This window comes from Mustela nivalis (assembly GCF_964662115.1).
Source record: "Mustela nivalis genome assembly, chromosome: 1".
Lineage (NCBI taxonomy): Eukaryota > Metazoa > Chordata > Mammalia > Carnivora > Mustelidae > Mustela > Mustela nivalis.
In genome coordinates this window covers 214,991,590-215,005,977 of record NC_139020.1, presented here as the reverse complement: position 1 = coordinate 215,005,977, position 14,388 = coordinate 214,991,590, and the positions used below count along the sequence as shown (strand labels likewise).

Below are 14,388 nucleotides of genomic sequence, written 5' to 3'. Positions count from 1 at the left end.
TGAAGGCACTGTGGGATGAAGAAGGAGCCCGCCGGCCAGGACCTGGGTGGGGGAAAGAGGCTGGAACTCCCTGCTGCTCGGAAAGGGTCTCCCAGCCCCACAGGCAGCTCTGGCCTCCTGGCCTGGAGCTCCTGGGCTGGCAAGCTCCTGTTCATCCCCCAAGCCCCAATACCAACCCCCGCCCCCCAGCTGCCCCAGGGCTGTGGGTCCGTACACTTGTATCCTCTTTGCCACAAGCTCTGGAAATGTCACTTTTCTGAATGGACCCGGAGGTATTCCTGGAAATGATGGGACCGTTATGACCCAGGATTCTAATCTTGGAATATTGGGGCCCCCTCCCCCTCCTGCCATGGCCTGGCCCACTGCAGGACTGAAGGACTATTTGGGGGATGAACAAATGATGACCAATCGAACCCCCACTTTGGGACGGACAAATGGGAGTCCCAGGGTCACCAAGCGAGCCTGGCCAGGATCCGGGTCCCCCAGGGGAGACTGGGGAGAAAGGGACCTCCTTCCGCAGGGACCTGCAGCACTGCAGGCGGGTACACAATGTGAGGAGGCAGCCTGTCCCCGCGTGTCCGGAGGTCGACCCGCGTGGGGTGAGCCGACCGCCCAGCGCCCCACGGTGACGCAGCAAGAGGCGAGCGGTTCCTTTAAGAAACCCGGCTCCGCGCGGCCTCCTCCCACGGCGCGCGTGGCTCCCGCCGACCCGGCCCGTGAGCGGCGGGGGCGGCAGCCAATAGCAGGGGCGGGGCGGGGCCGGCGCGGCGGCGGGCCTCCCCGGGAGGGCGGTCCCTGCTGCGGGCTCCGGGCCAGCTGCGGGCGGAGGGAAGGCGGCGAGAGGTGGGGGCTGGAAAGGTGAGAGGGTCCCTGGGAGAGAGCCTCGAGGGTGCCGGAAGGCGGCGGTGGGTGGGTGGGGAGCAGGTGCCCGGGAATGAGGGGCTGGGGGCGGAGCGCAGGCTCCGCGCCCCGAGAGTGGAGGGCGCCGGAACGGACCGCTCGTTCCCGGAGGAGACTGGGCAGGAGCCTCCCCTGACAGGGGCTTGGCGACATGCACCTGCGGCCCCGCCGCCCGTTAGAGCTCCCACTCGCCCTGCGTCCCAGCTCCCACCTCATGGACAGCAGAGCCCGCAGTGGGGGCCGAGGGTCCTGGGTGCGAGTTCCGTCCTCGTCCGTGGCCTGGGGCCGGTCCCCGCCGCGGTTCGTCTTCGGTACAATGATGGCCGGATGGACAGTCCAGCCAGAGCTGGACAGTCGTGGCCAAGGTGGGCGTCAGGAACTGCTAGCTCCAGGAGCCCGCACCCCTGCCTCTTCTCCTTACTCATCTTGGGGATCCTGGGGTTCTTCTCGGCGGGGAACCCCACACGAGGGGCGCGTAGAGGGGAGCCCTGCCTCCCGCGGAGTGACTCTGCTTGTCTCTCTGCGGGGCGGGGCAGGCCCTGCTCCCAGCCGGGCGTGTGAAAGGTTCAGCACGTGTCACCTGGGAAGAGCCGGGGATGGGGGGTCCTTCGCAGGGCTCGGGATGAGGCCGGGGGCCAGGAACGGGAGGTCCCCAGGGGACCTCGGGTGGAGCCTAGCGACCGCGGGGTGGAGCCGAAGTTCCTCCCCCTGAAGAATTAGTTGACCGCCTTTTGGACGCCCGCCCTGCAGGGAGCGACAGCCCAGGCACCCAATCAGGTGCGAGGACGGCTTCGGGCAGGGCTCCCATTGGCTCACTCTGCCCCCAGGGACAGAAGAGACCCTTTAATACTTGCCTGCGGCTTGGCTCCCAGCGGAGCGTCCAGGAGCCAGAGCCATGGGGTGGAGGAGTCTGGGGTAGAAGGGGCCAGGATTTGCTCGCGGCCACACCGCACGTCCTCAGGCGGGCGCTCCGTCGTGGGCTCTGTCCATTCCCACCATGGCCTTCTGGACGCAGCTCATGCTGCTGCTTTGGAAGAATTTCCTGTACCGCAGGAGACAACCGGTAATGCCAGGACTGATGGGACAGGGCGGAGTGGCGGCGGTGCCCCCCGCTGTCCCTCACTTCCGCCCCTCTTCTGTCCCTCCCCCAGGTCCAGCTCTTGGTGGAGTTGCTGTGGCCTCTCTTTCTCTTCTTCATCCTGGTGGCCGTCCGCCACTCCCACCCCCCACTTGAGCACCACCAATGTAAGCCCCCCAAGGACCAGGCTCTTTTTTGAGGGGCCCCAGTAGGGGTCCAAGAGCACAGACTGGGCATCCAGTTAAAGTCTGAGTGAGCGTGCTGTTGGGGAGGCTGTGGACATGGTGGGGACTCCGGCAAGACTCCCCTGCCCGGCATCCCCACAGGCCATTTCCCCAACAAGCCGCTGCCCTCGGCCGGCACCGTTCCTTGGCTCCAGGGTCTCATCTGCAACTTGAACAACACTTGCTTCCCGCAGCCCACGCCCGCCGAGCAGCCGCGCGTCCTCAGCAACTTCCAGGACTCCCTGTGAGCTGGTGGCAGTGGGTGCGGTGGCCCTGGGCATGGGGGTATCTGCTGAGACCCCACCTCCTGCTCCCTCTGTCCCCAGGGTCTCCCGGCTCCTGGCAGATGCCCGCACTGTCCTGGGGGGCCCCAATGCCCACAGAACGCTGGCCAGCCTGGGAAAGCTGATGTCGCTGCTGAGAGCTGCGGGCACAACAGGTGAGGCCAGGCCCTCTGTCTGGCGGGGGGGTGCGTTCTGAGCCTCGATCTGCCTGGCTGTGTAATGGGCACAGGGCGGGGCTGCCTCAGGCCAGGCTTTGCCACACTCCTGTGTGTTCTTCCCCCAGCCCAGCATCAGCCAAGCGACCGACTGCAGGACCTCCTGTCCCTGACCACTGAGCTACTGGGGACACTGCTTGGAGAGGTGAGATGCGGTGGCGTGACACCAGGCTGACTCCGGGATGCTGCCCTCAGAAAGTCCCAGGACTTCCCCATCGTGGGGCAGGGGCCTACGATTCCAGCTTCCAGGCCAGTGCCTGGGCTGTCCCTGGCACCTGGAGTGATGTTCCTCATCCTGTTAGCGCCCAGATAGGCTGTATCCAGCTGGTACGGGTCCGGCCAGCGAGCCCTGAAACGAGTCCGCGTGCCTTGCAGCCTCCACTTCCCTGTTCGTAAAACGGGGTCTAAGAGAGTACAGCCGGCACAGAGCATGGCAAAGTACTCCACACCTAGTGAGAACTCTGTCAAGGCCAGTGTCACCCTGCTTGCTGTCTTTCTCCCCAGGGGTCCCTGGGGTCTGTGCCTGACCACGCCCAGGAGTCCGTGAGCAGCTTTGTGGAGGCAGCAGAGGACCTGGCCCAGGAGGTAAGAGGCCCCTCATCCTTGCGGACCCTAGCCCGCAAACTGGAAGGGTAGGCTGCCAGGCTGGGGAGGTGACAGGGCAGCCCGGCGCTTCCCCTGGGTAGGTTTTTGGGGAGCTTGGGCGGAAGGAGAGAGGGAGGTGCTCCTGGCAGGGTGCCTTGCCCTGGTTAGGCTCAGAACTGGCTACCAGCATCGTCTGGTGACCTCTCTGTAGCTCCTGGCACTGCCCAGCCTGGTGGAGCTCCGGGCACTGCTGCGGAGACCCCAAGGAGCAGGTGGACCCCTGGAGGCTGTGTCCGAGGCCCTCTGCAGTGCCCGGGGGCCTAGTATCCCCGGGGGGCCCTCCCTCAACTGGTACGAGGCCAGCCACCTGAAGGAGTTGGTGGGGCAGGAGCCAGCAGCAGCCCAGCCCGACCACGGCCTGAGTGAGTGAGCCACCGACCTCTGCTCCCAGTCTGGGAAGTGGGGCACTGGGAGTGGAGGCAGGACCTCATGGTGCCCCTGCCCCAGGCCCTGCTTGTGCTGAGCTTGTGGGGTCCCTGGAATCTCACCCACTGTCCCGCCTGCTCTGGAGGCGTCTGAAGCCGCTGGTTCTCGGGAAAGTGCTGTTTACACCCAACACTGCCTTCACCAGGCAGCTCATGGCCCAGGTAAGGGCAGGAGGGGTCCTGGGCCCCGCCCCCAGCCCAGGGAGCAGGGGCCAGGCCAGAGGGAGGGCCCTGCCCCTGAGGCTCCCTGAGGTGGGCTGTGGAAGCAGGGTTTTGAAGGAGCTAGAGTCTGCCAGGTGGCAGGGAGAGGGACAGCGTGGGCTGGGGGTCAGAGGTGCCGTGGAGACAGAGGAAGCCGCGGGGGAGGGGGGAGGTCTTCGGAGGAGATGAGAGTCCCAGGAGGGCTGGCCTGGCGAGGCTCTTGGTGCCCCCTCCCCAGGTGAACCGGACCTTCCAGGAGCTGGCTCTGCTGAAGGACGTCCGGGAAGTGTGGGGTGCGCTGGGACCCCAGCTCTTCGACTTCCTGAATGACAGCAGCAACCTGGCGATGATGCAGGTCCGCAGATGGAGGCCAGCTGGCGGACTCGCCCCCAGCCCCCCCCCACTTCCTCCCTGCCCAAGATGTGGGCGGAGAGCAGGGCAGGGCCTCCAGGGCAGGTGTGAGGAGGCGGGGATGAGAGGAGGAGTGATCGCCCGGAGCGCCCTGTGCCGACTCCCCCTCCCTCACCCCTCCCCAGAGGCTCCTGCGAGCTGGGGACAGAGGAAGGACGCGGCCGGGGGGATCCGGAGGTCAGGCCCGGGCCAAGGCCCTGCTGGCCTTTCTGGACCCCCACGGGGAAGGCTACACCTGGCGGGAGGCCCATGCCGACGTGGGCCGCGTGGTGGGCATGCTGGGCCGTGTGGTGGAGGTGAGGGCCGACCTCTGGGGAGCTCTGTCTGGTGGTGAGGAAGGGCCCGACCTGTGGTGATCCAAGGGCGGAGGCCAGCCCAGGGAGGGGGACCAGACTGGGGCGGTGGCTCCTCCTAGGAAAGCCTGAGGATGGACACGGCCTGGGCCTTGCGGAGACCTGATGGAGCTGGGCTCTGCCCCAGGCTCCGAGGGAGGAGCCCTGCCCGACCCCTCCTCCCCCACCGCGCAAGGGCGGCCCCGGGCACCCAGGACCCACGCCCGGGCCCTCCCCCAGTGTGTCACCCTGGACAAGCTGGAGGTGGCACCCTCAGAGGCCGCCCTGGTGGCACGGGCGCTGGAGCTGCTGGCAGAGCGCCGCTTCTGGGCCGGCATCGTCTTCCTGGGGCCTGAGGAACGTCGGGACCGCGCACAGCCCCGGGGTCCCGGCCACGTGCGGGTCAAGATCCGCATGGACATCGATGCTGTCACAAGAACCAACAAGATCAGGGACAGGTGTGGGCGGGGCCGGGGTGGGCGGGGCTTGGGGGGGCCGTCGGGTCTAGGGGAGACCGGGATGCGCAGAGCCGGGCGGATGGGGGGGCTGGGGGGGTGAGGGGGGAGCCTTGGACCAGCTGGGGTCTGCGGTGGGTGGGGCACGGGCTTCTCCCTGCAGCCGACCGCCCCGCCCCCTGCAGGTTCTGGGACCCCGGCCCGGCCGCCGACCCCTTGACGGACCTGCGCTACGTGTGGGGTGGCTTCGTGTACCTGCAGGACCTGCTGGAGCGCGCGGCGGTGCGTGTGCTCAGCGGCCGCGAGCCCCGGGCCCGCCTCTTCCTGCAGCAGATGCCGTACCCCTGCTTCGTGGATGACGCGTGAGCGCCCGCCCGCACCCCCCCCTCCCCCAGGCGACACGTCTCGGGCTGGGACCCGACGCTTGCCGTCGGGCTGCCAGCCGCCGCTCGAGCGGGACCTCTCCCTGTGCCCGGGAGCGGGCGGGGCTGGGGCCGCGGCGGGGTCTCTGGCCGCCCGCTCAGCCGCCCCCTGCCTCAGGTTCCTGCGCGTCCTGAGCCGGTCGCTGCCGCTCTTCCTGACGCTGGCCTGGATCTACTCGGTGGCGCTGACGGTGAAGGCGGTGGTGCGCGAGAAGGAAACCAGGCTGCGCGGCACCATGCAGGCCATGGGGCTGGGCCGCGCCGTGCTGTGGCTCGGCTGGTTCCTCAGCTGCCTGGCGCCCTTCCTGCTCAGCACCGCGCTGCTCGTGCTGGTGCTCAAGGTGCGCGCACCGCAGCCTCGCCGGCCGCGGGGCGGGAGCGCGCGCACGATCGCAGGCCAGGGGCGCCCCAGGCCGTCCCGCAGCCTGACCCAGGCTGTCTGTCTGTGGCCCCTGCAGCTCGGGGACATCCTCCCCTACAGCCACCCGGCCGTGGTCTTCCTGTTCCTGGCGGCTTTCGCCGTGGCCACCGTGGCCCAGAGCTTCCTTCTGACCGCCTTCTTCTCCCGCGCCAACCTGGCGGCCGCCTGCGGAGGCCTCGCCTACTTCGTGCTCTACCTGCCCTATGTGCTGTGCGTGGCCTGGCGGGACCAGCTGCCTGCGGGTGGTCTGGTGGCTGCGGTGAGACCCGGGCTGGGCCGAGGGCGGGGCGCGCTGGGCGGGGCCCCTCACTAACGCACCTGCCCCCTCCGCAGAGCCTTCTGTCTCCTGTGGCCTTTGGGTTCGGCTGCGAGAGCCTGGCGCTGCTGGAGGAGCAGGGCGAGGGCGCGCAGTGGCACAACATGGGCGCTGGGCCTGCGGCCGACGTCTTCAGCTTGGCGCAGGTTTCTGGCATTCTGCTGCTGGATGCCGCGCTCTATGGCCTCGCCACCTGGTACCTCGAGGCCGTCTGCCCAGGTGGGCCCTAAGGGCGGGGTAGGGACTCCTCCAGAGCCTGCGGCAGGGAGGCGGGGCTGAGGGGCGTGTTGGGGGCGGAGCTGAGGGGCCTTTTGGTACCTGGAGGCGAGGCAGGTGAGAGGGTGGTGCCCCACCCCTGCATCCAGGCCCAGGTGGCCCCATCGGAGGGATGGCCTGAGGTGGGCAGATGGGGTCTCCTGCCTGCATGCCCCGGTGCCAGGCGTATGGCCAGAAGGCGGCACTCCATGGGCTCAAGAGGCGACTGAGCACCGCTCCCCTCCAGGCCAGTACGGGATCCCCCAACCGTGGAACTTTCCCTTTCGGAGGAGCTATTGGTTTGGAGCTCGTTCTCCCAAGGGTTCCTCCCCACCTGCCACCCCGAAGGACCCAAAAGGTGAGGCACAAAGGGACCTAACAGCCGCTTCCCTGTCCCTATCCCCCTGGTCCTGTAAAGACCCGCGGTCCTGCAAACCCCAATCCTCTGGCTATCTCCATCTACCCGGGCTCCCCGGGTTGCCCCTAGTCCCTGAAGACTGCAGCCTGATAGGTCACTGACTCTACGGACCGGCCTTCATGGCCTCACGGGTCCACCAGACCCCCCCCCACCTCCACCCCTCCCCCAGCCTAGGGCTCCCACGGTTGAGCTTCCGTCCTTCCACAGCGCTGATGGAAGAGGTACCCCCTGGCCTGATCCCAGGAGTCTCCATACGGGGCCTGGAGAAGCACTTTCCCGGCAACCCGCAGCCGGCCCTGCGGGGGCTCAGCCTGGACTTCTACCAGGGCCAGATCACTGCCTTGCTGGGCCACAATGGAGCCGGCAAGACGACCACACTGTGAGCAGCCGACGCGCTCCTACTCGCCCCCCACCGGGCCTCAGTTTGCACATCTGCTCAATGGGAGAGGCATCTGGGTCTCTACCAGGGGGGCAGGACCCCCAGTTCATTCTGGGTACACAATAGGCAGGTAACCTATGGGCTCCAAGCCTCAGTTTCCCTCCTCTGCAAAGTGGAGGCATGTGGTAGGTGCCATGGTAGTTGGTGCCTTCTGAGTGCTTGGGCCCCTTCTCTGGGGGTCTCCGTTTCCTCCTCTGAGACCCCTGCATCCCCAGGTCCATCCTGAGTGGCCTCTTTCCCCCAACCCGGGGCTCCGCCTGCATCCTGGGCTATGATGTCCAGTCCAGCTCGGAAGCCATCCGGCCCCACCTGGGCGTCTGCCCGCAGTACAACGTGCTGTTTGACATGTGGGTCTCAGAGGGCTTGGGGTGTGGCTTGGGAGGAGGCTGGGTGCTCTTGGGACTCTGCCTGCCACAGGGGCCGCTGTGTTCTCTCTGACTGCAGGCTGACCGTGGATGAGCACATCTGGTTCTACGGGCGGCTGAAGGGTCTGAGTGCGGCTGCTGTGCGCCCCGAGCAGGCCCGTCTCCTGCAGGATGTGGGGCTCGTCCCCAAGTCGGGGGCCCAGACACGCCACCTCTCTGGTGAGCCTAGCCCAGGGAGGAGCCTCCAGGGGGGCCGAGATGAGGCTGGGGGAGGGGAGTGGAGTCGTTATCCCAAGGGGGGAGTGAGGCCAGAGGAGACGCCGATCTGGGGGCCCCAGAGGGTGGGGAAAGGGGCGTGAAGACAGCAGGCCTGCCCGAGACGGGGGCGCCGTGCTGGGACACCCGCCCCTGTCTCTGCCCACCCAGGCGGGATGCAGAGGAAGCTCTCAGTGGCCATCGCCTTTGTGGGTGGCTCCCGGGTCGTGATCCTAGATGAGCCCACAGCTGGTGTGGACCCTGCTTCCCGGCGCAGCATTTGGGAGCTGCTGCTCAAATACCGGGAAGGTAAGAGTCAGGAGGCCCAAGGTCCCCCTGGATTCTGTTCCAGGGGCCAGAAAGTTTCCAATGAAAAAGTGCTTGGAATAGGGTTTATGAGGGATGGATAGGAGTTGGATGCACGGGGCAGGCAACTCCTGGCAGTGGCCACAGCTTGGGCAAAGACTTCACATACTGGTGGTATACGTGGCTGGGGTTGCTGTTGCCCAGGTCGCACACTGATCCTTTCCACCCACCACCTGGATGAGGCAGAGCTGCTAGGAGACCGTGTGGCTGTGGTGGCGGGAGGCCGCTTGTGCTGCTGCGGATCCCCGCTCTTCCTGCGCCGTCACCTCGGCTCCGGCTACTATCTGACGTTGGTGAAGGCTCCCGTGTCCCTGGCCACCAGCAGCAAGGTGAGGGCTGGAGCTGCCCTCTGAGCTGTGACCGCCACCGCTCCAGCCCCAGTGGCCGTGGCAGCTGGTGCCCCTCTGCCCACAGGGGAAGCCGGACCTGGAGGAGAGCGTAGATGCCGGGCAGAAGAGGGAGCCGGTCAGCTGGGGTGGCACAGCTGGTGAGACCTGGCGGGTGCTCCTCAGGGAAGGGCCGGGGCAGCGGGCTCCCTGACTGCTACCTGGACCCTGACTTGGACCCGAATCCTGGCCCCTGCCTTTAACCCAGCCTTGGCTACCACTGACCCCTGACCGCATGTGGACTTCCGGCCCCACCTCAGGTCCCCTTGCCCTTGGTGGCTCACCCTAACCTCCCCCGCCTGCGGAGATGGGCTTCTCAGGGACCAGCCCTACCCCGTCGCCAAGGAGAGCGGCTGCCTACTGCGCCAGCGCCCTTGACGGGCTGCTGTCCCTTGTGCCGCCCTGCCCACCAGGTGTGTCCGGGCTGCTGTCCCTTGTGCAGCAGCTGGTGCCCGGGGCGCGGCTGGTGAGGGAGCTGCCCCATGAGCTGGTGCTAGTGCTGCCCTACGGGGGTGCTGTGGACGGCAGCTTTGCCAGGCTTTTCTGGGAAATGGACCAGCGGCTGGAGGAGCTGGGGCTGGCCGGCTACGGGATCTCGGACACCAGCCTAGAAGAGGTGCGGGTGCTGGAGGGAGGGCTGCCTGGAGGAGGAGGCAGCCTTGGAGGGAGGAGGAGAGGCCTGCTCAGGGTTGTCAGCCCGTCCCAGGGAGGAGGAGGGGCACCTGCAGGGGACCAGAGGCTGGGAGCCTCCTCGGGAGGCCTGGGGACCCATAGTGTCTTAGGAGTGGGTGGCTCTCTGCTGTGGGGTCCCAGGCTGAGCCCCTCCTCTGTGTCCCCAGATCTTCCTGAGGGTGGTACAAGATTGTGCTGCGGCCACAGACCTGGAGGATGCGGCCACAGGTCCCTGCCCTTGACCCCTAACCCCAGTCCAGAGTTGCACTTGACTTTAGGTCAAGTCCCCATCCTTGGTGCGGTCTGACCCAAGGCAGAGCCTTGACCTCCACCCCTCATTCCTGACCCCTCTGCCTGTGACCCTTGACCTTGACTCAGAGCCTAGGCTGAACGGTAGCCCTGGAGCCTGACCCTCACCCCTGCCGGCCCCACAGGGGGTAGCCACAGGCAGCACCCAGGCCCAGGCCGCACTCGCCCAGATGTGACCACACAGCTCAAGATCCTCCCTGAGGAGTCCATCTCGGAAGACGGGGAGCGTGGTGAGCTATCCCGCCCTGATCCGGGGGCCCCTCCCTGGCCACTATGGCGGGAGCACTGACCCCCCCATCCCCCACAGCTCTGTCTGCCCCAGAGACGCAGGCCCTGCGGGGCTCTGCACAGCCCCGGATGTGGGGCTGGGCACTGACCCGCCAACAGCTCCGGGCCCTGCTTCTCAAGCGCTTTCTGCTTGCCCGCCGCAGCCGCCGTGGCCTGTTTGCGCAGGTGAGGGGGGCTGGGCCCCAGAGAGCGCGTGGGAGACCTGGGGGGGCCCGGTATCTGCGACGGTCGCCCGCTCAGGGACCTCATCTGACTGGTTAACCCCAGAAGTCTCCCCCAGTCTGAGCACCTTTACTGAGAGTAGTGGGGAGCCATGGATGGTTCTAGAGCAGGAGCAAGGAAGGACACCGGCAAGCCTGGAGGGGACGGCAGGGAGGCAGCTGACGGGCCTGTCCTCCAGATCGTGCTGCCTGCCCTCTTTGTGGGGCTGGCGCTGGTGTTCAGTCTCATCGTGCCTCCCTTCGGACACTACCCGGCTCTGCGGCTCAGTCCCAGCATGTATGGTGCCCAGGTGTCCTTCTTCAGGTGGGTATAGACCAGAGGGGCCTGGAGCCTGGCGGGCCAGGGGCCCGGACCTGACTCTGAGCCGCGCCCCGCAGTGACGACGCCCCTGGGAACCCGGAGCGCGCCCGCCTGCTGGAGGCGTTGCTGGAGGAGGCCGGGCTGGAGGCCCCCCCGGGGAGCGGCTCTACCAGGTGGGGCCCGTCGGCCTGAGCCGCGTCCCTCTGGGGCCCCAGGTTGTCTCTCCGGGCCTCGGCCAGTCGGCCTTGAGGGTGTTGGGAGCACCCCGGGTCCACCTGGGAGCTGGAGCGACCACGTCTCCGAGCCTGTGGAAGGCTCGGTGCCCACAGCCCTCCCCCCTCCCCAGGATGCGCGAGTGCCCAGCGCCCGCTGTCTGCCGGTTTTGGGTGCCTGAAGTGCCCGCGGGTGTTGCTGAGGTCCTGACCAGCGGAAACTGGACCCCGGAGTCCCCGTCCCCAGCCTGCCGGTGCAGCCAGCCCGGTGCCCGGCGCCTGCTGCCCGACTGCCCTGCTGCGGCGGGTGGTCCCCCCCCGCCCCAGGCGCTGGCCGGCTCTGGGGAGGTGGTGCAGAACCTGACAGGCCGGAACCTGTCCGACTTCCTGGTGAAGACCTACCCGCGCCTGGTCAGGCAGGGGTGAGCGCTTGGGCCCCCAGGCCAGGAGGTCAGGGCGGGGGGCCTCCCCTCACTTCGGCCTCTGCGGCCCCCCAGCATCGTGCGCCGCGTCTGCCCCACTCCCATCGCCCAGCCCGAATCTGCCTTTCTGCCTCTCCTGCAGCCTGAAGACCAAGAAGTGGGTGAACGAGGTCAGGTGAGGAGGGCCCCATCCCTGCGCGCTCCGCCCGCCCCACCCCCAGGCCTTCACCTGCTACCCCCTGCCCCACCGCCCCACAGGTATGGGGGCTTCTCCCTGGGGGGCCGAGACCCAGGCCTGCCCTCGGGCCAGGAGGTGAGTCGCTCGGTGGAGCAGCTGCGGGTGCTGCTGGACCCCGCGCTGGGCGGGGCCCTCGACCGCATCCTGAACAGCCTTGCCGTGTGGGCTCACAGCCTCGACGCAGAGGACAGTCTCAAGGTGGGCCGCGGGCGCCACGGGCTGCTGGCTGGGGTCCAGGCACATCGCCTGCGCCCTGACCGCTGGGCCCTGCCCGCCCCTAGATCTGGTTCAACAACAAGGGCTGGCACGCCATGGTCGCCTTTCTCAACAGAGCCAACAACGCCATCCTCCGCGCCCAGCTGCCCCCGGGCCCTGCCCGCCGCGCCCACAGCATCACCACGCTCAACCACCCCCTGAACCTCACCAAGGAGCAGCTGTCGGAGGCTGCGCTGTGCGTGCCCCCCTCCTCCCGTGCACGTCCCCCTCCTCCCCTGTGCACACCCCCCTTCCTCCCGTGCGCACCCCCCTCCTCCCATGCGCACCCCTTTCCTTCTGTGCACTCTCCCCTGCTGAGCTGCTGGTTATCCTGAGCGGAGGGAGCTAGAATGGGACCCTGACCCACTCTTGCTGTGCATATAGGCCTGGGGAATAAGACCCCTTCAGGCTCAGTGGGCTCCAGGCTCCCCAGACAGCCCACGTAGCTCTGCCCTAAATGGTTCCACTCATCTCCCTGACCAGGTCATGGACCTCTGTCCCCTCAGGGTTGGGCAGAGCTCTCTGAACAGCCCCTGCACCCTTGCCCACAGGATGGCCTCATCGGTGGACGTGCTTGTCTCCATCTGTGTGGTGTTTGCCATGTCTTTCGTCCCGGCCAGCTTCACCCTCATTCTCATCGAGGAGCGCATCACCCGGGCCAAACACCTGCAGTTTATGGGGGGCCTGCCTCCCCCTCTTTACTGGCTCGGCAACTTCCTCTGGGACATGGTGCGGGGAATGCTTGGAGCGGTGGGGATCTGGCCGCCTCTCACCACTGCCCCTTTCTGGCCCCTTCTGGTCAGGCCCTTGTCCAGGATGGCCTGGGTACCGTCTTGGGGCAGGTGGAGACTTTGTGTCCTGCCACCGGAAGCACAGGGAGGTTGGGATGGGCCACCGGGATGAGGGTGGCAGTTGCCGCTCTTGCAGACTGAGGGCAGCGATCACCATCTCCAACGCAGTGTAACTACTTGGTGTCAGCGTGCGTCGTCGTGCTCATCTTCCTGGCCTTCCAGCAGAGGGCGTACGTGGCCCCTGCCAACCTGCCGGCCCTCCTGCTGCTGTTACTGCTCTATGGGTGAGGCCTCCACAGGGCCCCAGGGCCGAGTCTTACTGACCGCCTCCCCCCCCCCCCCGCCGGCACCTAATACTGTCAAGGGGCACCGGACTCCATACCAGCTTCCAGGGAGACAACATGCTGGTCTGAGCTAAGCCCAAGCCTAATCTAAGCTAACGATGTGCCAAGGTGGCCTTAAAAGCCCATCTCCACACCAACTGGGCCCTCCCCCCCATTAGCAGCGGGACGATGGGAGGGCAGCTCCCTATTCCTCTTAGAGCTGCCTAGCCTCCGATCATGTGGTCACTGGTGGCTCCTGTGACCCCGCAGCTGGTCGATCACGCCACTCATGTACCCTGCCTCCTTCTTCTTCTCCGTGCCCAGCACGGCCTACGTGGTGCTCACCTGTGTCAACCTCTTCATTGGCATCAATGGCAGCATGGCCACCTTTGTGCTCGAGCTCTTCTCTGATCAGGTGTGGCCCTGCCCCAGGCTGGGACTGGGTTGGGGCGTTGGCCTCAGCCCCTGAGCCACGTCCCTTTTCCTGTCCTCGAGCAGAAGCTGCAGGACGTCAGCCGGATCCTGAGACAGGTCTTCCTGATCTTCCCCCACTTCTGCCTGGGCCGGGGGCTTATCGACATGGTGCGGAACCAGGCCATGGCTGATGCCTTTGAGCGCTTGGGTGAGAATATCCCTCTAGGTGGGGAAGTGCCAGCCGAGTCAGTTACACGGGGTAGGGACAAACAGCAGCCTCAGGACAAGAACTAGACATCTTAGGTGGCTCCAACTTTGAGTCAAGTTAGAAGTACAGAAAGCAGCCATAAAAACTAATTCTGTCTTGGGTCATATCACAAGAGGTCCAAAGCACTAAATAAAGGAGATGAAGATAGGACTGTTTTCTAGGTCAGCTGGAGTGCAGTTGAGGGAACCATCCCATTCTTGGTCCTTTTTCTAAAGAACTCAAGGTGACTGGGATGGGGAGGAGCCCAGAAGCCAACTCTACCCCCTCATCCCCTCATGACCTAATTCCTCCTTTTTTTTTTTTTTTTTAAGATTTTACTTATTTGCTTGACAGATCACAAGTAGGCAGAGAGGCAGGCAGAGAGGGGGGGGGGAAGCAGACTTCCTGCAGAGCAGAGAGCCCGATGAAGGGCTTGACCCCAGGACCCTGAGATCACGTGCCAAGTCGAAGGCAGAGGCTTAACCCACTGAGCCCCCCAGGCGCCCCCTAATTCCCCCTTCTTATCCCCACAGGAGATGGGCAGTTCCAGTCACCCTTGCGCTGGGAGGTGGTCGGCAAGAATCTCTTGGCCATGGCGGTGCAGGGGCCGCTCTTCCTCCTGTCCACGCTCCTGCTGCAGCATGGCGGACGCCTCTTGCCGCAGTCAGTGGGGCTCGGGGGTGGGGGGTGGGAGGGACCGGGGCCAGCTCTGGGCTCACAGACAACTCTGTCCTCAGACCCCAGCCCGGGTCGCTGCACCCCCTGGGGGACGAGGATGACGACGTGGCCCGAGAGCGGGAACGGGTGGTCCAAGGCGACACCCAGGGGGACGTGTTGGTGCTGAGAGACCTGACTAAGGTGGGTGCAGAATGCTGGGTTTGG

At 66.4% G+C, this 14,388-nt stretch overlaps 1 protein-coding gene across 17 annotated transcripts in view; it reads left to right on the top strand.

Annotated features, from left to right (window-relative positions):
- The first annotated feature begins 742 nt into the window (after window positions 1-742).
- The window catches only part of ABCA7 (ATP binding cassette subfamily A member 7), a 17,226-nt gene continuing 3,580 nt past the window's right edge, over window positions 743-14,388 (top strand). For 5 of the 17 annotated variants that reach the window (XR_014313496.1, XM_082737572.1, XM_082737567.1 and 2 more), the window contains exons 1-39: window positions 743-858; window positions 1,728-1,963; window positions 2,052-2,145; window positions 2,305-2,446; window positions 2,529-2,641; window positions 2,770-2,846; window positions 3,206-3,286; window positions 3,498-3,708; window positions 3,794-3,933; window positions 4,211-4,327; window positions 4,509-4,679; window positions 4,956-5,173; window positions 5,356-5,532; window positions 5,711-5,933; window positions 6,051-6,272; window positions 6,347-6,548; window positions 6,832-6,942; window positions 7,210-7,381; window positions 7,657-7,788; window positions 7,886-8,025; window positions 8,233-8,370; window positions 8,572-8,756; window positions 8,842-8,914; window positions 9,227-9,429; window positions 9,653-9,713; window positions 9,920-10,024; window positions 10,102-10,247; window positions 10,483-10,607; window positions 10,682-10,777; window positions 10,951-11,238; window positions 11,381-11,413; window positions 11,497-11,674; window positions 11,758-11,927; window positions 12,283-12,460; window positions 12,691-12,806; window positions 13,116-13,260; window positions 13,344-13,467; window positions 14,040-14,169; window positions 14,244-14,364. Coding sequence is in view for 16 of the 17 variants with exons in the window: in XM_082737572.1 (XP_082593698.1) it covers window positions 1,898-1,963; window positions 2,052-2,145; window positions 2,305-2,446; window positions 2,529-2,641; window positions 2,770-2,846; window positions 3,206-3,286; window positions 3,498-3,708; window positions 3,794-3,933; window positions 4,211-4,327; window positions 4,509-4,679; window positions 4,956-5,173; window positions 5,356-5,532; window positions 5,711-5,933; window positions 6,051-6,272; window positions 6,347-6,548; window positions 6,832-6,942; window positions 7,210-7,381; window positions 7,657-7,788; window positions 7,886-8,025; window positions 8,233-8,370; window positions 8,572-8,756; window positions 8,842-8,914; window positions 9,227-9,429; window positions 9,653-9,713; window positions 9,920-10,024; window positions 10,102-10,247; window positions 10,483-10,607; window positions 10,682-10,777; window positions 10,951-11,238; window positions 11,381-11,413; window positions 11,497-11,674; window positions 11,758-11,927; window positions 12,283-12,460; window positions 12,691-12,806; window positions 13,116-13,260; window positions 13,344-13,467; window positions 14,040-14,169; window positions 14,244-14,364 (5,424 nt within the window). In the remaining variant the exon portion in view is untranslated. Of the gene's footprint in view, window positions 859-1,727; window positions 1,964-2,051; window positions 2,146-2,304; window positions 2,447-2,528; window positions 2,642-2,769; window positions 2,847-3,205; window positions 3,287-3,497; window positions 3,709-3,793; window positions 3,934-4,210; window positions 4,328-4,508; window positions 4,680-4,798; window positions 5,174-5,355; window positions 5,533-5,710; window positions 6,273-6,346; window positions 6,549-6,831; window positions 6,943-7,209; window positions 7,382-7,656; window positions 7,789-7,885; window positions 8,026-8,232; window positions 8,371-8,571; window positions 8,757-8,841; window positions 8,915-9,226; window positions 9,430-9,652; window positions 9,714-9,919; window positions 10,025-10,101; window positions 10,248-10,482; window positions 10,608-10,681; window positions 10,778-10,950; window positions 11,239-11,380; window positions 11,414-11,496; window positions 11,675-11,757; window positions 11,928-12,282; window positions 12,461-12,690; window positions 12,807-13,115; window positions 13,261-13,343; window positions 13,468-14,039; window positions 14,170-14,243; window positions 14,365-14,388 lie in introns of those variants that run through there. The other 12 variants (XM_082737569.1, XM_082737571.1, XM_082737566.1 and 9 more) reach the window with 8 other exon arrangements.